Here is a 24,533-nt window from a genome sequence, read left to right as displayed (position 1 = left end):
ATTGAGTTCTATTTTTCCTTATTAACTCTAAAGGATTATAATGGTATTTCCATTCATTTAAATAATTATCGTGTTGATGGACTGAGAATATATGAAAATTAAACAGAAAATAACATTTTATACTACTGACTAGTGCGAGAGAGAGAGAGAGAGAGAGAGAGAGAGACTGTTACAGTAAGCGTTTGGGAACATGCAACAATAGCGCCAAGGGGCGTGTCCCAGGAGCGCTTAGGCGAGAGCTGCTGCGCGCTCTTGGGCCGCTTTTGAACGCATCACTAACTTCTCATTGTCATCCATCCCGGAGCACCACCATGCTGTGTGTCGCTTCCATGTAGCAAGACACTCGAGGACACTCTTTGAAAACAGGTACCACTCCACCACACCAGCCCGGATTGGAGAAGAAAATGGTGTCATCTTGTGCCGCCGCGTGGAGCACTTTGGTCATGGGCGCGCACCATCGGAGCTCCGCGCGCTTCGGATTTGTCCTGTCACTGTGCGGATGTTTGGCCTTCCTGTGCGGGATGATAGTGCACCGAGTGGAGGCCGGCTGCCGGGAGCGTGACAGCCCCAATTGCTGCACCGGCCGGAACAACGACTGCTTCGAGTACACGCGGAGGAAGACGGTCTGCTACTGCGACACGTACTGTCACAAGACCGGAGACTGCTGCGACGACTATCAGAGTGTGTGCCAAATATCTGGTGAGTTGCCAAAGAACTTTTACTTCGGAACTCATGTAAAGCTGTGCATTGGATTAGAATTTGCATTTCAACACGGAATTGTCTCAACCACAGGGGGGGAAAAACGGTGTGTGTGTCCAATGTTCAGTTCGTTGTTAAATCGTAAAAGAAATAAATATATTAACAACTAAAATTAAAATGCAGTTTCATATATTTGAATTGAAACACTGAAGCCATATACAATAAACTTTCATTCTTTTCGACATTTTCTCCCTAGAAAAATAGCATTATAATATTGTACTTTGTGATAACAGACTAATAATTATTTTATATAATTAAGTATTAAGTGTGTTTTGAAATAACAATGATGACTACAGTATGATGAGGAACTTAATTTCCTTGCCCAACTTGGCCACTGGGAGGCAGTATAATTACGCCATGCAAACAAACGAAGATTTTTCTTCTACTATTAGTATGACTGTAAAATGCTTTAAAAGTCATCATTTTGTTAGAGGACTATGTATATCTGTCAGAATTGTTATATTTTCTATCTAGGTATGATGCGCTGACGTTTATGTCTATATACGTGTTTCTTAAATGTTCATAAAAAACGCCGACATCGATGCTAACCGTTAGCGTGTCAATGGCGTTTTCCATTAAATGTTTGCATTAATGCATTAAGACAACTTTTTCAACTGCATTCAAAACAACCAAACAATTATTTGTGCACGTTAATTGTTTGGTTTTGATATAGAAAGAATCATTGTGTAAATGCGGCTCAGTTGTGTAGTACAATATATCCACGACTTTGTTCTTTTCTTTTTTTTTTCCTTATTGTAGTTTGCATGCAAAACATTATAATTGAATCATTATCTATCCATTTTTTTCCTGATTTCTAAGCGCAGAGTTAATGTTCAATCTGTGCCTAATGTTACACGAATATACAATAACATGAAATATGGGAATATAACCCCTTTCTTATTTTTGAGGAACTCTTAGGGCTTACTATGATATTATATTTTGTTGTTAGTCGTGATGGTGTTACTCTTTATTCAACTTATGCTTTTGTAAAAAGTTTGATCCGCTAAACTAGGCGACAAGTAATGTTTAAAAAAGACAGGTATTTTATCAACTCCTTGACATAAGTAAAGATAAAAGTCTGTACTTTGTTTCTTCCTAACACTAGAAAACAGATAGCAATACTGTACTTTTGACTTCTTGTACTTTGTTAAATTAGGCTTACTAGTTTTTTAACCTCCTCAAATGATGTCAAAATGTTAAAAAAAAAAAAAATAAAAGAAATCAGTACCTCTACTTTGACCAAAATCTTTTTTTTTTTTTTTTTTGCAATTGTTGAAAGAATTAATACTTTTTTTACTGGACAGCTGGTTGTAATGTAACTGTTGCTGCCTTTGGGATAGCCATGACAATGGAGTGCACAAAGTGGGCCCATTAATGGTGTTTGCTTCAAAGTGACCCGGTGAAAAGTAGCTTTGAGGGTCATTAGTGTATTGGTCAACTTTCTTCGCCTTTTACCTTCACCTGAAAGCTTTAAAATGCACAGAATAGACGGCACGAGAACTGGTCGAAAACAAAATCCTTAACAACAGTCCAGTCAATTGCCTTTTTTAGGGCTGTACCAATACCACGTTACCGCTACTTTATCATGCATATTGAGTATTACTCCAAGCAATTGTGATGAAATTGATTTTATTTGAATGAAATACTGTTCAGAAACTGTTCAAAAACACAAGACACTTCAGTTCGCTGCTGTCTCACTCTGAACAAACTTGAGAACTTGAATATTACATCACATGAAAACGTTGATTTTACAATGAAACATTTGAGAGGAAAGTCAGACTTTTATGAGAATGAAGACATCATAAAATGAAGGCTTTCTTAAAAAAAAAGTGGCATCTTTTAAAAATTTTGTGAGATAATAAATAATAATGGTAATATGAGGTGAGTTGCATTTGAGAGAAAAGACAAGATATTTGTGATGGGACAAGTAAAAATTTACAGTTTAATACAAAGGTAGAATTGTATGTTAATAAAAAAAAAAATTATGGCTTCGCTGTTATCACATAAATTTCAAACATTCCAACTTTTTCTTTTAAATGTGGCTGTCATATTCATTGGTGGTAAAAATCAACCGAATAATCAAGTCGTAATTTCAAGAATTATATTGCCCTTGTCTCTGTTGACATTAAAATCATTTGGTAGCACTAATTATATAATATTTGTTCTGAACAACAGCGCAATATGATGGGGCACTGCCCCACCTGTCCAAAATTCAGCATCACTATTGAAGTCATCGTGGGAAGTCAGAAAATGGTCAAAAAGCGAGTTTGAGGTCGTAAGGCTGAAGTCATGCTGCTGACTGATGCTATATAAGGACAAAGGAGAGCACGGGTGCCATGGAAACCCACGACCAAAGATGGTTAGGATTACAGTAGAGAAGTAAAAAAAAAAAACAGCAAGCGAGGTCAGCTCTCTTGGAATGTGTTGAAAAATCTTAAGGGGACATTGGAGGGATTGTGTGCTGCTGGACATTGCGTCTTCAGCGCTCACTAACAAACACCTGCAGGGAACCATGGTGGATTCCAAGAGCTCTCAAAACATTGGCAAGCTGGCTGTGCAATTATTCCAAATTCAACTACGATTATTACACTCAACAATTACAAAATTGTAATAATCCAATGTCTGTTGTTCAAATAGTACTCATTTGACAATGCCTATAGCACAGAGGTCCTCAATCCTGTTCCTCCAGGGCCGGTGTCCTGCCTGTTTTCCATCTTATCCTGCGGCAACACACTGCGGAAGTTAGATAACGGTCCTGATCCTTTGAATCAGGTGTGTTGCACCAGGGAGAGATGGAAAACAAGACATATTTTTTTTTTATTAGTATTCTTATTTTCGCCCAGTAGTTTAATAGTTTAAAACATCATAATTTTGCTTCATCATTTTGATGATTATCTCATATAACAAACAAAATCACCATCTTAAAAAAAGTGACATTTCTACAGAATGATTTGTATCAAAACCCACGCAAGCACACGTAGAACACGCAAACTGCGCACAGGAAGAGATTCAAACCACAAACCTCCGAACCTTGAGACGTGGTAACCACTCTTGCTCTGTTTTGGTCTTTCCAAAAATGCCAAGGTAGCAGACGTATAGCCATAACAACACCCTGGCACACTCACGACCATGACTCCAAAGACGATGGAAAAAATGTCCATGTTGTCTGCTCCGTGAAGGATTCATTAGGATTCCTTAAGGATGCCAGTTTGATAAGACGGTCTGCCGTATCTCGAAGTTTAAAAAAAAAAAAAACACACACCCCGTGACTTCCTGTGTGTGCAACATCCAACTCATGTCTTTGGCTCTGTTCCACACAAAACTCCACCTGGACTTATCAGATTCCGATGCTGCAGGTCTGCTCTGCATCAACATCTGTCTGCAACCCTGCAACAGCTGCAGACCAGCATTAGTTTTTCAGTTGGCTGCCATCACGCCGCCGCAGCACGTTAACGGCTTCTCAGTTGTACTTGGCACTTGCTTGTATGGGCATTTGCCCACGGTCAGTCGCATTTGGAAAGATAAATGGAAAACCACATTGACATCTGTAGTATCAGTATAGTTTAAAAGTCTTATGATCGTCTCATAACTTGGGTGGCAGTTAATATGTGAAAATCGCAGCTCGCCAGTTGATGTCCATCGTTAGTGAGCGGCTCGCGCTAGTAGCTAGCGTTAGCTTTTGTCCAAATTAGGTAGTGTATGTCAGCGGTGCCCACCTTGCAACACTCCGTAGAAGACTCACACAGAAGACTCCGGCGTTAGTGGCTCGTACTGGCTAGCAGCTAGCTGTTAGCATTAGCAACAAGTGCCAGCTCCCCTCCCCCTCCCGACACCGGTTGCCGGCCTGCAAAAGTTTTGGACTTGTATGAACAGGTCCGTGGTGGTAAAAAGGTTGGGGACCACTGGTGTTTGTGACAAAATTGATAAACCAACAAGGTCGACCAGGTGGACCCCTAAGAGCACCCGAGTAGCCCACAGGCGTGTTCTAAAAATAGCTCACCAGTGATACAACATTGTGATTTTTCTATTTGAACAAATTGTGTATCGAACTGATAGCCATTCTCATGAATCAGAACCCAAGAAGTACACATCTGTTTTCAAATGTTGAATGTTAAAAAAAAAACAACAACAACAAAAAACTGCTTTTTAGGGAGTGGTCTGATTTTCAACTCTTTGCTTTCATCATGCATTTGAATTTTCACAAAGCATGAAGTGAATGTTCAAACTGTTTAGATCCTGTGTCAGAATCAATCGCGAGCACTGTCGTGTTTCACAGTTTGTAAGCCTCAGCCCGGTGATGCAAGACAAAATGGTGGCGCCTGGTAGTTGTTGGCCTCAGTTTGCTCCTGCCGTTCGCTCATCATTCATCTGGCACGTCTGCTTCTCTTCTCCCCACTGGGGAACTGTATGTTGTCACATCCTTACCCAGACGCTCACTCCTCGCTCTTCCTGCCTTCCATCCCACATGTTCCTGTCTTTGACCCGCGTGCAGTCGATGTTTTTACCTAGCAGGCTTGAAACGGGCCAGCTGGACCAACAGCTGTACGCGCCAACTGCCATGCACGCATCTTTCTGCTTGCAAAATGTATTTATTTTTCGTTCCAGCTTGCTTTTTATCAGTGTCGCTCTTGCATCACATTTCTCAACTTTTTAAATGGGAGCATTTGAAAGGGCACACACACAGGAGTAGCTCGGAGCTGTGGTAAAAGTAGTAACGGTCGTGTTTATAATTTAAAAATAATGATCATTTGGCAGTTTTAATGGCACACTTTTCTAACTAAAACAAACAAACCCTGAATGCAACTCACACATGTTGAAATTTGGACGATGTGGTCAAGCCTGTTCATGGCGCTTGAACGCATCTCACATGCGCTACGATCTGGACCAGTTTCGAACCCCCGTTCTTGAGTGCGACTCACATTTCCGACATTTTGGATGATGGTTCAGTTTGGATCAATTGGTGATAATCCTTAAACGCACCTCAGACGTACACTTGATGCCAGTTCTTGAACGCACCTCACATGTGGCACACCTTGGAGCAAGTGAAAAAAAAAAACGGTGACGGGAGTTCTTGAACGCATCGGATACCCACATCAGTTTGAACTTACCCTTGGTGACTGTTCTTGAACACATCTCACATGCACCAGAGTTTGGACCAAATTCGAACCCTTCAAAATGTTCTTGAACGCACCACACATTTACTCCAATTTGGACCACTGTGATTATGGTGAGTTTTGATAAGAAGTGGTTTTGTCTGTCAGGAAACATTTATGTCCGAACGTGTTATTATTTATCCTGTTAGCAGCCTTGCAGTCCACCCCGGTTTCTCTGGCCGGGAGGGTGTCTGAGGAAGTTTTTTTTTTTTTTTAGGGGGTCTGTTGTCCCCTCGAGAACAGCTGGACATCTGGGTCCCATCAGCCAGGAGGAGGTGCAGGCCTGAAGAGAAGGGGGTGGGAGTGTGTTCAGAAAGAGACAGATGGAGGGAAAGAAGAAGGTGATTAAGGGAGACGGAGATAAAGCAAATTGTCCAAGCCGCTCTGATAAGTCCTTTGTCACGAAACCCTAAAATGGAAGCAGCATGGAGGCCGGGTTGAAAAACAAAGTGGAGAAGGTGGATAGTGCTCAATTATCGCAGAGTGTGACTGGAGATGTTGCGACAAGCCCGGGGACAAAAGTGCTGATTTGGGGTACACATTCAGTGCTTTGCTCCATTTCGAGATGTTTGTGTGAAGTTGTGCCAGGGAGAATTACTGCAAGTGCCTCCAAGCAAGGCCATTTACCCTTTATTAGTATTTCTCTCTGTGTGGACCAAAAACGTTGTTGCTTTTGTAGAATTTGTGTAAGTTTGTGTTTCTCAGCCGTGTGTTTTGAGTCATGTCAAATAAAACCCGAATAACATTCAGTAGAGTGCAGACGTTTGCGAAGGTTGAATTAGTAAAGTAAAAAAATAAATAAATAACCGTATTTGTCGTATTTTTGTTTGTCTGACCACAACGTGGCACATTTCGCCAGTCAGCAGTGTGTGCGCTAATCAGAATGAGGCAATAGATGGCAATTAATGGCTTTTATTTTAAAGGCACATAAGAGCAACACGTGGTGAAACGTCATAGTTTCCTTCAAATGTTCCGTACACGACACTCGAGAGACACGCACAACCGACTAGTGGCGGTTCGTCAATAGCGAGTGCTAGGGCGTCGCCCTACGGTCCAGCTGAGTCACGGTGAAAGGGACAAAATGACATCATAAAAATGAAATATCACAATAAAAATACTTCAAACTATAAGTATATCGTTTTTTTTTTGTTTTTTTTTACAGTTCCTCTCCGAGCGAAAACTCCCCCAGCCGCCTATGCAACTGACTCATTAAGCCTCGATAATATTAGTCATCTTTTGCAGAGGATAAGACAGATGTGTGTGTGTCTGTCTGCATGTGTTGCTGCACCATTTGTGTTAAAATATCCGTTGCGTTGGGGGTTATCGCACTGCAAAACCAATGCTTTGGAGTTGGACATTGTGATTTCCTAGGAAATGGCCATTTTTACTACAGCATCAATTATAGTTTGGGTCAGGACAACAACGTTGGGGATTTGTTTTTAATGCACTCCAATTGTAGAATGTGCCTGATAAATGTTTGGAGGTAATAACGAAGAAAAAAAAATAGTGTGTATTTGTTTTAGAGTGTGCTGCCTGAATGTTTCAAATGAGGGCTAATTTGGGTGGTGCGGTGCTCAACACACTGACAAAAACCACTTGTTTCCTTCACGCGGGGTGAGAGGTCAGAGGTGGTGGCTGCGAGCCGAGCGGCAGGTCAGACTGTCGGCAGGGCTTATCACGTGGGTGGCGACTCTTGTCTCTTGTCGCACTACCCGTACCAGAAACAGAGCAGGACCAACCGCGGCTAGGCAATTACCTCCTGACCTCTGGTGGGCTTGGCTCACAGGACCCCATGCTGCTGCAGGGGGGTTATTCACCACCTACCTACCTCCCCTTTGGGTGCGGGAACTCGCCGACCCTATCCATTTCATTGTGCGCCCTTTTCACCAAAGACCCTAATTGGCCGTGTGGCCCACAACAAAGAGAAACAAAGTGTGCGTGTGTGTGAGGGGTGGATAAGAAGAAGAATGAGCAGGAAGTTGGCTCCGGATGAATCCAAATCAAGGTACAAGTGCGTTTCCAGTGATGACTGCGAATGGAATGAGCCCAAGTAGTCGGACGGATGAAATGAGTATGCGTGTATGTGTGTGGTGATCTGGGAAAAGGCGGGTGTCAGGTGGGCAGCACTAATGTGCAGGAATGCAGAGATTCCACAGTGGCTTTGTGGACCGGCTGTGTCACTGAGACAGCCGGCCCCCCCCGACTCCACCATGGGAATGAACAGAGCGCAGCGGCACCTTGAAAGCTCTCAGTGCACGCACACTCACGCGCACGCACAATGAAGATGGAGTGGCCATGCGGGGAGTCACTCTTTAGTTCATGGTCCCGCATCCACTCCTTCCTCCGGATGCACCTGCTCTCCTCAGTGTCCTTGCTTCTCATCAAAATCTGTCACTTTTCCGCTTTGACTTTTTTCCATGGAGGGGGGGGGTGTTTTCTGATTTAATTGGCATCAAATTTTCGAAGTTAAAAATAGATGAACGAAATATCACGCTGTTGGTCTGTCCCAATGTGGACTGTTAATTCTCAGATATATTTAATGATAAATTATAACATACTATAATAATGTTATCAAATTATTATTTTGAGCATTTTTTTCAGAAGTGTGTGACAAACTGCTTGCCCCGTGTGTTAATCAGTACAAAAGAAGTTGCTCTCAGTTTCAAAACTTTTCAGTTCAAAACATTTGCATTTAATCCAATATATATATTTTTTTCTTTTCTGTTTTTTTTTTTTGTAAACAATCCAGCATGCTTGAATAACCTTTAGTGCACCGGGAGCACAAAAACTAATCAGCGTGTGCCTCCTCTCACCTTCTTTGTGTTTATGAAGTGTGTACTTCCTGCCTAAAAGAAGCTTGTTAGAGGTCAGCTGCTATTAAATGTTACTGATTACAAGCGGGGGAGCCGTGCTGGAGTTGCTTAGCTTTGATCAATACCACTTCCTCTTTAAATTGATGTAACTGGGTTAATTCAGCCTAATTGCTGCTGTTTCTGTGTGTGTGCAATTGTGTGTGTTTTCACAAGCTTTATAAACTAGTGTCTGTATCAGCCTTAAAAAAAGAACAGAAAAATGTTGTTGAAGCGATGCTAAACTATCAGGGCAGTACGGTAAAATTGTGGGGAGCAATCTGCCTGGCAGTTCCGAGATTTAGGTTTTGAATTCCACTTCCAGTTTGTGTAGCGGTGGTTCCATTTTTTTTCTCGATATGTTACTTCTTTCCACAATTAGGTTCCTTTTGTTGCTCTGTATCAGAGCTGGGCACCTGACCCTTTTTTGCCAGTCAGTCCCCCGCCCCTCTGGCTGGGAACTTTGCACCGTTCCAGCTTCGACCCTGCGGCCTTATTCATTAAAATTGTCGGACCCCAACACCGTTAAACGCCCCCCCCCTTCCCGCCCCCCAAAAAAGAAAAAAAAAAGACTGCCGTGGGAGAGTTGCTAACAGCAGTGGTTTATTTAAACATCATTAGCTGGCTAATTACTTTTAATTCTAATCAGTTTACCTTATGACGATCTTATGATGGTCTCCTTCTTATCCTTCTCCTTCTTTCTTTTTCTCCATGAATGTGCCCAATGCAAGTAAGTACGCACTGTTGGAGTTATAGGGATTGAGGTATTGCCCCCCTTTTTTGTAATGGTATGGCCCAGTAGGAGGCGGGAGGCGCGGGTTTCGTGACGTCAGAATAAAGAAATATAGGTACGCTTGCTCGCACACTGCAGTCTCGCGTCTCTTCATACACAAACAGTTGGTAGTTTTGACGCGTTCGGAGGCAGTTTTGTCATGTATCTGTTGTGCTGGTAGGTTCTTCACACGCACGAGCCCGATTCACCCTCCAGCCTTTGTGAATCGACCCCTTTTTTTTAAATTTGTCCATAGCGGGTAAAGTGTAAATTGTTGTTTGTCTGTATGTGCCCTACAATTGCCGCGCCGCCAGTCCATTCCAGAATACACGCGACCCTAATTAGCACAAACGTGTAAGAAAACTTTCAAGTGTACATTTTTGCTGATCTCTGTTTTACGTGTGCTTCCCCAGCAGCCATCGACTGTGTGGTGGGCTCATGGGGCCCCTGGTCGTCATGCACGTCTCCATGTGGGGTGGGCAGCACCGAAAGGAGTCGCCAAGTGTCTATCCCGCCGAGAAATGGGGGGACGCCGTGCCCGGACCTCAAACAGCGCCGCGGGTGCTTCGGAAACAACGAAATATGCAGTTCGGCGAAGGGTGAGCGTGCCACTCTGTTAAGTATTAATGTCCTCCTCTGGGGCACTTTGTCATCCGTTACACATTGAATGTTGAGGCAACATATGGTCCATGAAACGTTGTTTGCAGCCTTTACTCGAAAATGAACGGAAACACACAACAAACAATAGAAGAGTGGCAGAAGTATTACCTTTTGTACTTAACTAGGAGTATAAATAATAGCATAAAGTAATGGACAAGCAGAAGTACTGATTTAACTCCTTCAATTAAATCAAGTTGAACGGCATGGGTATCATGACAATTGCACTAATTCGCTGTTATTTGTCATCAGTCAAGCATGATCGCTAATGCCTTTCAGATGAAGCAGGGAAAAGTAAAAAGTTGTCTTCACTGAGGCTCAAGCGCACTTGTTTGTATATTATTTGCATTTCCATTGTCGCTCCACCACCATGCTGGGCTACAGAAGTGGCGAAGATCCTTCCGGATTCCTTCAAGAGGAACTTTAAGGACCCTTGGAGGAGGCCTCACATGCTGATGAAAGAGGAGAAGGCCAGGTAAGGTCGGCAAACGCGCAACACCAGCTTCCTACTTCACAGTATATGGTGTAAATGCCACAAAAAAAAAATCATCCATTAGGAGATAATAGTAAATAGAAATCCGAACCTGGGCCCAAGAGGTTTTAAGTAACTCTCTGATAGTCTTAATAGGTGTGTAAGGTTAAAAAATACAGTGATTCTCCAAGCCCACTCAAGGTGAAAATGTGCTTATAATTGAAATGCATTGGAGGGGAAAAAAGAATATAATCAATGTACATTTGTCACAGAAAACATTGACAAATAAGAGAAGACGGCCGCCCCCCCCAAAAAAAATAAAAAAGGTAGAAATATTAAAAACAAATTGAAAAACAAATTATCCGTGAATTTGCCAATCTGTAGGTGCTGAAGTACTCCCTCTAGTGCAGTGCTTGTCAAATAGTAGGGCAGGCCCCCCTGGGGGATAACTGGAAGGCACGTTGTTTTGCGCGACACCACAGTCCCCAAAAAAAGCTTTTCTTTTTTTTTTTTTTCCTTTTGTTTTTTTCTTTTTTTTTTGCAAATTTAGAGACAAATTTTCCCTGAAGTTTCCACTGTCTACTCATTCATGCATTCAGTGAGTGTTTAATTACAGCTGAAGTGTTTTGTTGCAAACAACAAAGTCCAATTGTGTTCATGTTACAGAGACATTTCCCATCATTTACTCAGGCTTGATTAGAACCCTTTTATTATTTTACTTGGTATTCGCTGATATTCGCTTGAAAGCTTCTTCCCATCCGTAAAAGTTTCAAAGATCAGACTAATTAAACTTTGTGCCCCAAAAAGAGAAGTGCCAAGGCCAAAGTTGTCATAGCAACCAAAGCCTTGAAATTGCTTTGGCTGTAAAATGAACAGTGTCCGTGTGCACCGTGATCTGGCCTGTGCTGATAAAGCCGCTGTAATCCAGGTTTAAAAAAAAAAAAAAAAAAAAGTCAAAAGTACAGCCGTCCTTCTTGGATGTGGTCTTTGCTGTGATTGCAAATGTTCTCAGAGGCCAGGATATAAAGTCATGGCTTTTTTCCAACAAGGCCTTACAGCCTTTCTCGCTGATTAAAAGTGACATTGGACTCCCGTGTTTTCAATGAGTATCAGGGCCCTGGACGCACATTACTCAAGAAAAGAAGACATTCATGGATGAGGAAGCGGATTAAAAGTGTGCTCTGGTGCATTAAAGGGTCCCTGATGTTGTCAGGGAACTGACATAGATAATAGCTTGGAAAGTCAGTAACAGAATCTAAATAACTAAAGCTTTCAGGAAGATGGGAATTAGCCTCTCAGTCAACTTAGCTATCAAAGATTCTTCCCCAATTTGGCAAATTGTTGGCAACTCTATTTGTAGTTTAAAAACAAAGAAAAGAGAGAGAGAATATTCCAAGGTCAGTAAGGCTTCTAGAAACAGATGCGTAATCGCGCATACGATTAAGGACAAGTGATTTTTTTTTTTCGTTAAACACAGTCACACAGCTGCCGAAAACTATTTTTTAAACATGTTTGAAAATAATATTACCCAAATCATTTTAGCAATGTAACGTGTAACTGATAGCTACACTACTGGAGTCATTTATGTCCGAGAAGGAAAGTCCATGCCACTCATGACTGTATTTTTGTAGTTTTTTTTTCTCTCTTGAAAAAAATATGACTCTTCTTGTAAATTTACAATTTTTCATTTTAAATGTAGCTTTAATTTAACTAAAGAGCTCTTGTATATATTCGGGTAAATTATTTAGATGCAAGAGAGCCTCTTGCTGCAGATTTAAAAAAAAAAAAAAATTCTGTTCACTTATTGCTATTATGTTGTGAAGAATCAGTGAGTGTATTTGTTAAAGGTATATATTATATATTCTTCCTCTACGCAACTCGGTTTTTCCCATTTGGAAGTTTAAAACCAATTGGAACAATCTTCTAATGAAATCTCAAAGGCCTAGGCATCTAGTGGAAAGGAGGGCACAATAGGGGCTATGTGCTCCCTCTTGCGTCTTCCAGTTAAAAGGCAAGCAATTCTGCTCAAAGTTACATGAAACCTAAGCGTTGAGTCTGATTTTTAGTCTGCGTAAAAAGAGGCAAAAAAAAGGTCAAAATCAATGTTCCTCACTTCTGCAAAGAAGAAAAAAAAAAGAAAGAAATTAAAGTGTTTTCTCAGCGCAAACCCTCAATGGGGATGATGTTTTGTCACAGATGACTGAATGAGAGACAAAACAAATAGAGTGAGAGTACAAAGCGTCTGCCAGAGAACACATTATTATTGTCTCCGGAGCGCAGGCGGAGCTGTGTTGATATTAGGATATGCTGCAGGTGACATGACACTGCTGGATCACCTTCAAATGACGCTGCTCTGTTATCTGAGCTTCGATTGCTCTTTTGTCAGCCTCGAGGCACCCATTAAAACACAGCTTGCTGCCGTGGACTTCCTCTATCTGCCGAGCCAGGTTTAACCACGAATGACTGCTTTTATCGTTGGTGTTCATGGAAAAAAAAACACACACAAAAAAAAAAAATAAAACGACGAGAGCGGAAACCACGGCAACAGCACTTTGGAAACGTCTGGCAGTGATTGGGTTAACTTGAGCTTGTCTGTTTGGGCGCATGCATTAAAAAGTCAATTAATTATTTGCATTTTTCTTTTTGCAGCTATTGTGTGTATTTGAGGGTGAAACAAGCAAGTGCGGCGTGCAAACTGAAATTGTGGAGTGCCCAGCTGGTGAGAGAGAGGCTGGTGTGTGCAGAGTGCCAGAGTGATGCCATGTCCAAGTCAGAGCGATGTGGGGGAGACGGCCTGGAAGGGGCCAGGTAAACAAAACTATTAATGCATTTTGATGGATATTTGGCTAAAGATAGGCTTTAAAGGGGAAGTCAAGTCCGATTTTTTTTTTTTCTTCGCAATATGTTCCATGCACCGTCACTGGTTGAAAAGCGGCATTCGTATGAATATTGCGTTTGTGGAATCCAAATTAAGCAGCAAATTCCACCCGTTTTTAGCCATCTCACGGGACGGCCATTTTATCACTTTCTGTCCCCTGAAAACAGTTGCTCAGGGCTCGGGTAACGACCAATCAAGGCTCACCTGTCCTCTGAAGCTGAGCCATGATTGGTCGATTAGCTGAAGCCTGAACAACTGTGATGTCATTTTCAGTTGACAGCAAGTGGCAAAATGGCCAACTTTGAGCTGGCTAAAAATAGCTGGATTTTGCTGATTATCTCATGTTTAATAAACGCATTATTAATCCGAATCACGTTTTTAGACTAGTGGGACTACATCCAATATATTCTTGTAAAGAAATTTGGGTGTTGGCTTCCCCTTAAGGTATAATGTACATTCAACCCATCCCTTGAGAACATTCTAACTCTCCACAGAGAGACTATGAAATTAGCTGGTCCGCACCTTGCTACGCCTCCAGCGTACACTAATATTTATTGAATGTGCCATGACAATCAAATGTGTCCAAAGATGCACCGGTGTTTTCTCTTCTGCTGCCTTTTCCAGATCCTTTTGGTCAGCAGCTTCCTCCGTAGGCTGCCACGGGTCGTGGGTGCGCGAGTCGTCGTCCCAAGGCTGCCGATGCCCCCCTTACTCTGTCCTCTTTGTGTGAGCAGCCATGTGACCAGCACACGTCCAACGTCGAAGGACAGCGTTGTCCTCAACAACTTCTGCAAAAACCTTGCAGAGCCCTGCCAGTCAAGCCCTCGCATCCAGAATTCCTGGATGGGTTTACTCAAGGAAATCAACTGCATCCTGCCACTATTTTTTTTTTTTAATCTTCCACCTCATACTCTGTACTGTATTGCTTACTACACACACAGCTTACTTGCAAATAACTTTCAAATTTTACTGCCACCTTGTTCTACTTTTTCTCCTCCAAAGCACAGCAACCTCTGTATACTGTATATTTTTACCTCTCTGCTATCTACCTCCATACATGCTAATGCGTTTTGATAATGCGTCACGTATAAATATGCAATATTTAGCTTTATACATTTTCTACGCTTGATTGCCATGTGTCATGTAACGAAGCATTTTTTTTTTTTTTTTTTTTGTATCTGGATGTTTTTACACCAAACAGCAATGACCACGCTCCAGTTAATACTCAGCTTCTTTGCCGGCCGTTTTGCTCTCCGTGTCACTACAGTGGAACCTCTAAAAATGTGCAACTCTGAATCAGCGTAGTAGAAATAAGAATCCCAAGTGGTAAAGACGACGTGATCATGATCATAGAACAGCGACTGTTTTCTGGTCACCCGAATGATTAAAAGAAAACAATAACAGTATAGAACAGCGTCAAATCAACTGTGTTTGTCCTGGTGTGAAAAGACACACCTCCCAGACGCAAGCTGTATATTGTGCACAGTCTCCACCATGCCTTATCATTGGTCATCAAGGGTGAGTAAACATTTTATTAGAATGTCAAAAAGTGTAATGTAAGTTTGTATGTGTGCATTATACTGCCCCCCGGTGGCTAAGGCTCACACACCAAAAGGAGCAGCACAATCTCTGTCTGTTGAAACAAAAAGTGTGGCAAAACCTTTTAAGTACAATATTATAAACTGGTAATTTTTTTTAAAAATAATTTTGAAAAACACCATACAATTTTTTTTGTTTTATTTTAGAGACTGGGGTGGATTAATGGCATTTCCATTCATTTCGAGTTACGAGAATGTGTAATAAAAAAAAAGATGGTATCTCAAGGCACCACTTGAGAAATATTATATATATACATATATATATATACAGTAATGCATTTTTTTCTCTCAAAAACAACTTTATACTTGTAGAACGTTTCTTGGACCATCATGACTTATTTTCAAAAAGCAATGAACATTTTCCACTTTTATGACAGTGAAGAATGTTAAAATGTAACTTAAAAACTTTGCATTGGTGATGGTTTAGAACCCAAACACTCATTTGAACTTGAGTTCCATTATTTCCAATGGAAATTATTTTATTTTTTTCAATATCAACAGAAATCAAAAGGCATTTTATTTGACCACGGAGGTTCCACTGTATTTTTGTTCACCTAAAAGAGAAAAAAAAAATCAGGTTTGAGCAGATTTCTCAGGTGCTCGGGTTTTGTCTCCATTTGGTCTCATCTAAATGATCCGCCATTATGGTCTTAAATAGTTCCAATCAATCCAGTAGCTCTTTTAGCTGAATATTATTGTGGCAGCAAAGCCATTTGAGAGAATTTCAGCATCCTCAAGGAATTGCTGGTTTTCACTCTCTCTCTCTCCTTCAATTAGCTTGGTGGGAGTTCTATCAATAAAGTAAGGCTCCGTTTACATTATGTTCCAGGCAGACCCACCCCCCCATTTACCTCAAATGTAGCCTGTCAGGCAGCTTTGAAGCACGTTTGGGGCCTCAGAAAAGCCAAATGAAACTTTAGAAGAGTTGTGGCAAGATGCTAACGTTAGACACACGTCTTAGAAATTGCGTGAGGTCAGGTTTAGTTGATTGCTCCCCCTTTTACCGACTGCATTCTTCATTCGCCGGGCAATCACGTGCTGCATGTTTGTCCCTCATCTCGACGTTCTGATATGTGGTCGCAGTTGCTGTCTGAAACAAAATGTGAATGTAGCCTTACTATCCAGGCCTCCTTCTTCGTCTACTTTTTATTCATTAACGAGACATAAAGGTCAGACACAGCACTTTGCTCGTTGACTTTTGTGTGCGTGTGTGTTTTCGTTTCCTCGGAAGAAATAGCAGATTAACATAACATTCCTGACTTGAACAACACAGGTCATTCAAGCGCATGAATTCCAAATACCACACGCGCGCGCACACACACACACATTCACTCGCACACATGCCAGAACGTTCCTTAAAGTGGAAAGCTGTGATTTGTTGTTCTCTCGCCACATATCTGTGTTTTGTTTGTTTATTTATTCTAAAACAATGACTTTGTTAGCGCAGCATCTTTGTACACTGTCCCATTAGTGAAAATAAACAACTATACCTGTCATCTATTCAAATGTGGGCCCTAATGTGTTTTTTAATGGATGCTCGTCTTTATTTGTCGCGTGCCACAATAATTATTAGCTTGTTGTTTTGGCCTCCCTGCAACTACGCCACATGATAATTATATCCCTCCCGCTTTGACTGGTGTTTACATGCCGCAGTTCAGAGAAGAAGACGAGTAACATCAAGAGAATTTTACTGCATTCTCTACATTCTGGCTCGCGGCGTAAACCTGGATGACGACAGGTCAAATGACTAACTTGTGAAAATAATTTTTTTTTCTCCAGTTTGGGGAAGATGTGTGTTATGACGTAACTGTCGGAGACGCTGCAGGGAAGCCATCTTTTTACACTTGTATATTTTGGTGACTGAAAATGTCAAATCTATCGCAAACCGCTAAGTTAGGTTCAATACGGGGAACTGACCGGTCAAGTGCCCAACTCGGATTATTTTCCAGTCCATCCTAAAAAGGAGCGATTCAATCGGAATTACTCCAATGTATTTGAAATGCTTAGAAAGAAGTTCGTGCTATTTATCATACCTGGAGACGTGTAAAGTTAAGTTTTTTTCACGGGATCTTGTCGCCACTCATGCTTGTGTTGGCTTGTTTCATCCACTTCAACTTCACCTCCTTTAGCAATTTTTACCTGACAACTACACAACTGCCCTCAGTCAGCACAACTCTTCTGGCTGTCATCCCCTCTGTCCACCCCCTACGAAGCCCCCCACCCCCACCCCAATACCGCTAACCCGCCCTCCAAAGGGCAGGAAGGCCCGTCCGTCTTTGCCCCGGTGCCTGATGGGCTCCGACAGGAGTGTGTTCTGGGATTAGGCCCCGTGAAAGGGGGGGGCATTCCAGCACCAGCGGCCTTTGTGACAGGCGACCCACTGTTTGCTTTTGACAAGCCAGCTGTTCAAAGCCCCCTCGACCCCGTCCGTGCACGGCGTGAAGGGAACGCATTCACGGGGTGACTTCCGTTTATTGCTTTTGTTGGTGGTGGATGTGCTATGACAACTTCTGTACCTGCAGTCACCACCTGTGTTTGCACCACCTCTTTCTATCCATCGTCAAGACTTCCATTTATCGAACTACCCATCCAACTGTTCATTCATCCAACCTTGTGTGTGCTTTGTAATATTTTTAATATTACTGTAGCACAATACAGAGCCTTTCTTTGGATTGTGCTCAGTTCAAATGTTATTGTCCTGTTTAAATAGCGAAATCTAATCTAGCGGTATCGATATTTTGCCTCCTTCTTATTTTGGGTTCCACTACTGACCACCTGGTGGCGACACACTATTTAGTCTGACTGCAAATTTAGGTATATTTGACATCTTTGAGCATTATTATTAATGTACATTGTCAAATGATTACTTAGTTTGCGACACATGTAGCGCTTTATTGAAACAAGACAATATGCTTTTTAAAAATTACAAATAATTTAGATCAAAGTTGGAGATACCATGTTGGCAATCAGCAATCGTTCCAATTACTGACGTGGGCCCTTTGCAAAATCAATTGCCCACAGTTGTTATCTAAGTTTGAATAAATGTGTTCGTATAATTTTAAAAGTGAGTTTAAAGAAAATCAAGTGCCTTTAAAGCTATAAAACCATGACTATGGTGTATTTAAATCAAATATTTCTATATCGCAGACTTGATTTATTTATTTTTTGCAGGGGTGTCTAGAATGTATCCCCCGCGATGGAGGGAGAGGATTATCGCAATCTAAATACTTTTAAATTGTGCCTGCCTTGCGGACATGTTAGAGGGGCCTTTCAGCTTAGGGCCCCTCATTTTAGCCGATCCCCCCGTTAGGTTCGCTGTGAATATAGCCTTTACCGTAATTAAACAGTCATACTAATAAAGGCTTGCAGCTACCCGTTGCCAGCTGCTCCTTACACACAAGAATGATAATGAATAGATGTTGGCGTAAGGTCTGAACACGAGACTACACAGCTGGTACGCGACACGTGATGATCTTTAGAACTCAACTTTTACTGGCCTGCTCGTAAATAATTGTCTTCACGTTCATTGGTCGTGTTTTCAAATAGATGGGTCATTCAAAAATTGGAGAGCAGTTTCTGTCTGTCTGTCTGTTCAGCCATCCAGAGGAGGAGAAAATGAGCTGAATGACTCAGTAGAAATTACATCACCATGCGAATTACGTACTCAGACCTTTGCCTTTTTATTTCTTATTTCTCAATATTTTCACCCGCAACGGAAAGTGTCAGTGAAACAAAAGAAACCTTGTAGCTTATAAGATCAGAAGAAGACATTTATGTAAAAGTATTTCCTCCCCCCCCCCAGTGGTTTTGTGCTTCATAGCAATTTTGGTGATAAGCGTCACTAATTGTTTGAAACAATTTGGCGCCATCTTGTGGTGGTTAATCGCTTGCTCTATTTCATTACCATTTACGGAGAAGAAAATCAAAGATACAGGGGATATTCCTTCAGCTTTAATGTTATTTTCAAATGATTCCAGTTCACTCACATTTGCCACTCATCTTTTACACTGTAACATTCTAGAACATTCAAATGGATAGAAACAATCAGTGCATAAAAGGCTCAGTAAGAAATAAAAGACAAACTGGAGTCAAACTGATGTCAGGATGTTTCACATGAGAATTAACAAAAAAATGTTAACAGCTCTATGTATAAAATTTTAAGGCAGCATGTTTTTGAAGCACAGGTGCATCTCTATAAATCAGAATAGCATAGAAGAGTCCATATATTTCAGTTGTTTGATTCAAAAAGCAAAGCTAAATTTTTATTAATCTCTTTAACAACAGTAAAAAAAATCAAATCAAAAAGCAAAAACCCATTCCCACAAAATTTCAATATAAAAATCCTTTAACTCTCATGATGAAATATTTCAGCATCTGTAGGAATTCGATACTTGAGTTTCCCTTTCTGAATTGAACAACTGAAATATATTACAGTAGATTTTACACAATATTCTAATTTATTGAGATGCATGTATATAAACTGATTGAGAAGACAACTTTCAAATATGAAGATGGTGTCTTCCCTTTAATGCATACAAATCAAATATAGCATGATGGATGGGGGACATACTTTTACATTATGAAAAAAAAATAAACAAGCCCCCCCCCCAAAAACATTTTTTTATTCTTGATTGGAACAGGATGAAAAAACAGGTGCCGACTTTTAAGATGTCAGTGAGGTCTTAAGTCCAAAGTGTTTGTTTTATTTGAGCCTTTTAATCTGCTGGTTTGTGTTATTGATCTTTGTGTCCATCTTGTCCATTTTGTTGAACAGAGAATCGATGGAGTCATCCTGGCTGTCAATCTCAGACTGCAGACCCAAACCGAGGTTCTTGAGACGGCTTAAACCATCGGCCATTTCATCTGGACAAGGTCAAAACAACATGCGACAATAAACTCACCGGACAAATGAAGTCCCAATCGATAGAGTATTTTTCACTTAAACATGCATGTTATTTTCGTGTTGAAACTAGGGCCGAACAATTAATTGAATTAAAATCGACATCGCGATTTAGTACAGTGCAAATTGAAAAGTTTTCAATTTGGCTTTAACAAAGCCACGGACTTGTCTGCACTATTGTTGATATCTGATTGATACTTTAGGGACACGTGAAGCAGAAAAACAGTTTTTACATATTAACTCATCATTCATTAGTTTTTTATTTTAGCAGAAGCCTAAACTTTAAGAGCAATACATATATGTATAATAAATTGAATACTGTTTATAGTTTTATTAATTCTAATTCTAATGTATCACTTTAGTTTGTTTAAAAAAAATACATGGGACGATGACCTTAAAAAAAAAAATCATACAGTTATTCCCAATCAAAATATTAAGGTGAAATTGCATTATTTTTCAGAATTGGTTGTAGCGAGTTGAAACACATTTCCAATGCATTTAGAATCTAAATGAGTTTATATGTGATTACAACATATGGGAGAGGTATTTGAAGGCTTTATCAAATTTTTCTTCTCATGAGTTCTATACATTTTTGACTTGTACGTAACTCCAGTGATCTCTTTCGATATTTGGAGCGTATACTGTACCTAAATTGTTGTCCAAGGTCTCGTGAGCTTGTCGAAGGTGTCTGTTCTGAGGATATCCATTTTGTGCGGGCGAGCCGCCATCAACTGCTGCCGCGGCCTCAAAGCCTTAAAAAAAAAAAAATGCAGACGTCAGAGCCAACTTCAGGTTGTAACTCAAGTGTATTGTCAGGTGCTTATAGCCGTCACATGAGTGTACCTCCTGTCTGCAGCTTTCTTAGGTTGGGGTGACTAGCTTGGTATTTGTCTTCTTGCCCTCTGCTGGTGGCCAAGGCATTCTGTAACCTGAAGAAAGACCACAGCACTGTATTCATGAAAAATACAAATGACTTAAATCACAGTCAAGACACTGGACCGATTTTTTTTCTTCACCAACACAATTTTTTTCTCTTCTTCAGGTTTTATTCATAATTATATATTTATATAATTCCGTAATGCTAAGTTATTTTTTTTTTTTATTATGTTTGCCCTCCGGTGTTCACCTGTCATTGGCCTCGTAGGGCTTGGGCTCCTCCGGGGGAGGTTTGGCTTGGTCAGGTTTACCCTTGAAGTAACTGACCAGGCCGCCCCAAACACTCTTGATGCTGTTGATGTGCTTCTGGCTGGTCTTGAGATCCTCATCCATGTTGTCTAACATTTTGTCCGTCCTTTTTAGAACTTCCCCCTGACGCATCAGCTCCTACACAAACGACAATGGGGACTTGAGGACGATGACTATGCAACCTTCCACGTGCCGGACAAATTCGATTAGCGTGAGATAGTACCTCCGCTGTTTCCACACCCATCTTCTCACTTTCATTGATGAGGCCAATCGAACGGTAGCTGCTGTCCACTGCGGACTGAGCTGTGCGCATCACTTCCCGCTGGAGGTAACGCTGTCTCTTTTCCGCGTCGCTCAGTCCACTGTCGTCGTCGTCGTAGCCCCTGTTTGTAGGCCGGAAGCTCTCTTCATCGTCATCGTCGTCTGCAAATGGGTTGTGGGACTTGGGATAAGCCATCTGAAGGGCACACAAGCACACCTTTCACAACTCAAGAAATCTAATTTTGAGCTTCCATGACACATTGGATCACAGTTTTAACATATCATGACACAAAGCTTTGTGATTCTGTTGTTCTTTCGCTGGCATGTAATTCCGTCCCTCTCTTATAGGAACAACAGAGTTGTGTCTTGACTATTGAATTTAATTCGTTCTGCGAGCATGCTCGTAACTCAAAACAAAACTTCAAATCATTTGTCGTCATTGAAATGACAAATATCTTTAATCCGTTCCAGCCCCTCGTGCAAAAAAAAAAAACAATGGTGGAATTACTGACATATTAACGGATACGTGTCGAATTGAAAATAGATAAAAACAAGACGTTATATTCGGTAGATCACGACAGTTTATACGAAATGTAACATCCTGCGCAAACTGCTGACAGACTCATAATGCTATGTATGAGGAAACTACTACTAATGTAACCTTGCTCAACAAAAACTGCCAGAGAATAACCACAGCCACAGGCGATATCATAAAAATGACGTATATCTACCTAGAACACATTATGCCTAACAGAATTTTTTAAAAGATGAATAACAGATATAAAAAGAACAAACCTCTTCCCGATGTGCTCAGTCAGCTGACTGACTGACATTTACACTTCCTGTTTACGTCACCTACCTAGCAGACCCGGATGTTAATGTTGCGCGACAAATACGCATTAAAATACTTCGAACATTAACAGAAATGCGTTATTTAACAATACATAACATGACTGTATATTATACAGGCAATGAATCATATTTGATCGATTTAAACCAATAGCAATTACGAGGGCTTTATTTTATCACATTTGTCCCCCCTGACTGTCCGTACTGCGGCTTCCTGAAGCGCGAGCGGCGGTTTCTAGCTGACTTGTTTCCACTCGGCGCAGCGGCAGCGCAGAGTCGCCCAATGTGGAGGTAAACATGTCAGTGACAGGAGGTAGCCACCGAGGCTTTTATTTCAACACAGTCCTGTCACTGGCACGGTCCTTGGCCGCCCACCAACCTGCACTAGCGGAAAAGGTGAGCCACAACAAAATGCTTCGGTATAATTGGCTGTGCGAAAATGAGCAACTGGGCAGCAAAAAAGGGTCCGCTTCCGCACTGGCAGCGACGGCTTCTTTTGATGGCTGACTGACCTTTGATCTTTCACAGGTGTTTGTTGTCTGAAATTCTCCTTTCGATGATTTTTTTTGCTCCTTTTCGCGGTGTCGAAGTAGTGATACTCAGACTATAGTTTGGCGTTACACCGTAGCGACAAAATAAATAGACTGCGTTGGGAAGCACTGCAGTCAAACAGGTTTGAGGTAACTGTGTTACTGTTGCAACCTTATTTAATGCGTAAATTTATTTTACTACAGTGTTCAGAAAAAAAAGTGCAAAGTGAATTTGAGGTTGCTGGTTTTTACAGTATGCTTCGGCTGAATGACTATTCTGATTCGACTCACGTTTTGACAAAAATAAATTAAGAAAGAAAGAAAGAAAACAACCCATGTAAAGAAATACAACTCCTGCAAATTACATGCCTCAGTGCTTGGACTGCATATTGGTTAAAGATGCAATATGCTATATGGGTGTTGAATATTGTAATGTTGATATTATTGTGATATTTAACATGTCCCTAAAGAATTGACATTTATTTTATTGTATTGTATCCATCCATCCATCCATCCATCCATCAGGCGGTGAACATCCATCCTAAACTGGTTCCCAGCCAATCGCAGGGCACACAAAGACAGACAACCATTTACACTCCCAAACAACCACACTTAGGGATAATTAAAAGTTTTCAATTAACCTACCATGCATGTTTTTGGAACCAAAGTAAAATCCACACAGGCCCGGGGAGAATACGCAAACTCCACACAGGAGGTTGCCGGGATGGAACCTGGCACCTCTGAACTGTGAGGTGGACATGCTAATCAGTCGAACACCGTGCCACCTTTATATTATCTCATTAAGGATTTACCTTTTTTTTTGGAGCGAAATAAGCAGACTCAATGTATTCTTGGTTTGTATTTCTACATATATTTTTTAAGTTATTTAGTGTTAGTGACGCCCCTAGATACTGTTCTCCTATTGGATGGCGATGACACTTAAGGTTGAATCTGATTGGTCAAAGTCAGATATCAATAGAAAATAATAGAAATACAAATTTAGTGCAGGCTACTGAGGAGCCTGCACTATTGCGTTCCATTGGTATGATGCTTTACATGACAAGAAAATACTACCTGGGTAAATACATTGGTTATGTCATAAAAAGTAAAGCTCATTTTATGGATGACAAAAAAAAAGACCAAGTCACTGTAAAATCTGATTTGCTATGCGTACATTCAGTGAGGACTTATAATATCCGCAACTCTGCATACTCAGTGGACTCATTCTGGATTTGATGTGTTCTCAATCATTGTTTTGTGCTGTTTTAGGTCCAGAAGCTACAATGTATGTGTCCATTGGAGTCGCGAGGCGTGTTCTCACTCGACGTGCGCCGCATCGACGCCGTGGTTGCGCTGGCTGTCTTTTTAGTGGAGTCTGGTTTACAGGTGGGCGCTGGCTTTTGGACTGCTCTGCCTTTACATCGTTGCTGTATTTGTAACCACATTCGCACTGGCCTCCTCCAACTTTATATCACCATGATAAGATTATACTTTTAATCCTATTTGGACTGTGATTAGACATGCATCAGACCTTGTAAGCTTCTAATCCATCAATGCACTAAAACTCAGGAATCTTCCATCTCGGAACCTAGAAATATATTTACTTTAAATCTTTGTTTCTGCTTTTCAATGTATTCTGACTAAATGTTTTTGAAACAAAGCGCAGTTGT

The 24,533-nt window shown here is 41.1% G+C and overlaps 3 protein-coding genes across 6 annotated transcripts in view; 2 read left to right on the top strand and 1 right to left on the bottom strand.

Annotated features, from left to right (window-relative positions):
• Positions 1–212: 212 nt before the first annotated feature.
• Positions 213–16,644, top strand: LOC148343902 (somatomedin-B and thrombospondin type-1 domain-containing protein). 2 transcript variants are annotated; one of them, XM_088291305.1, is made up of 5 exons: positions 213–699; positions 9,950–10,132; positions 10,575–10,665; positions 13,312–13,470; positions 14,165–16,644. In XM_088291305.1, the coding sequence occupies exons 1-5, from the start codon at positions 405–407 to the stop codon at positions 14,268–14,270; spliced, it is 834 nt and encodes a 277-aa protein (XP_088147431.1). In that variant the 5' UTR covers positions 213–404; the 3' UTR covers positions 14,271–16,644. The 2 variants fall into 2 exon arrangements, with proteins under 2 accessions (XP_088147431.1, XP_088147422.1); XM_088291296.1 differs by having other exon boundaries at positions 214–699; positions 9,947–10,132.
• Positions 16,645–18,799: 2,155 nt separating this feature from the next.
• Positions 18,800–22,845, bottom strand: snap29 (synaptosome associated protein 29). Of its 2 annotated transcripts, none has more exons than XM_088291285.1 (6): positions 22,713–22,845; positions 21,447–21,680; positions 21,165–21,361; positions 20,882–20,967; positions 20,686–20,790; positions 18,800–20,001 (listed from the first exon to the last, which is right to left on the bottom strand). In XM_088291285.1, exons 2-6 carry the CDS (start codon positions 21,678–21,680, stop codon positions 19,841–19,843), a joined length of 783 nt encoding a protein of 260 aa, XP_088147411.1. In that variant the 5' UTR covers positions 22,713–22,845; the 3' UTR covers positions 18,800–19,840. The 2 variants fall into 2 exon arrangements, with proteins under 2 accessions (XP_088147411.1, XP_088147404.1); XM_088291278.1 differs by lacking the exon at positions 22,713–22,845 and adding an exon at positions 22,280–22,430.
• The window catches only part of pi4kab (phosphatidylinositol 4-kinase, catalytic, alpha b), a 32,833-nt gene continuing 30,653 nt past the window's right edge, over positions 22,354–24,533 (top strand). For both annotated transcript variants that reach the window (XM_088291254.1, XM_088291246.1), the window contains exons 1-2: positions 22,354–22,729; positions 24,133–24,249. In XM_088291254.1, the coding sequence (XP_088147380.1) occupies positions 22,631–22,729; positions 24,133–24,249 (216 nt within the window). In that variant the 5' untranslated portion in view covers positions 22,354–22,630. The remainder of the gene's footprint in view (positions 22,730–24,132; positions 24,250–24,533) is intronic.

The sequence above is a fragment of the Idiotropiscis lumnitzeri genome, chromosome 1, assembly GCF_059441095.1.
Source record: "Idiotropiscis lumnitzeri isolate Australia: NSW breed Sydney's pygmy pipehorse chromosome 1, RoL_Ilum_1.0, whole genome shotgun sequence".
Classification (NCBI taxonomy): Eukaryota; Metazoa; Chordata; class Actinopteri; order Syngnathiformes; family Syngnathidae; genus Idiotropiscis; species Idiotropiscis lumnitzeri.
This window is presented reverse-complemented; position numbering and strand designations above follow the sequence as displayed.

What these genes read in the sequence shown, in the direction of transcription:
- LOC148343902 (XM_088291296.1), top strand. Translation starts at nt 405, where the DNA reads ATGGTGTCATCTTGTGCCGCCGCGTGGAGCACTTTGGTCATGGGCGCG. An exon ending in GAGTGTGTGCCAAATATCTG is followed by an intron (nt 700 to 9,946) that starts GTGAGTTGCCAA and finishes GTGCTTCCCCAG; the next exon opens with CAGCCATCGACTGTGTGGTG. An exon ending in AATATGCAGTTCGGCGAAGG is followed by an intron (nt 10,133 to 10,574) that starts GTGAGCGTGCCA and finishes GCTGGGCTACAG; the next exon opens with AAGTGGCGAAGATCCTTCCG.
- snap29 (XM_088291285.1), bottom strand. Translation starts at nt 21,680, where the DNA reads ATGGCTTATCCCAAGTCCCACAACCCATTTGCAGACGACGATGACGAT. An exon ending in TGGGTGTGGAAACAGCGGAG is followed by an intron (nt 21,362 to 21,446) that starts GTACTATCTCAC and finishes TCGTTTGTGTAG; the next exon opens with GAGCTGATGCGTCAGGGGGA. An exon ending in CCCTACGAGGCCAATGACAG is followed by an intron (nt 20,968 to 21,164) that starts GTGAACACCGGA and finishes GTCTTTCTTCAG; the next exon opens with GTTACAGAATGCCTTGGCCA.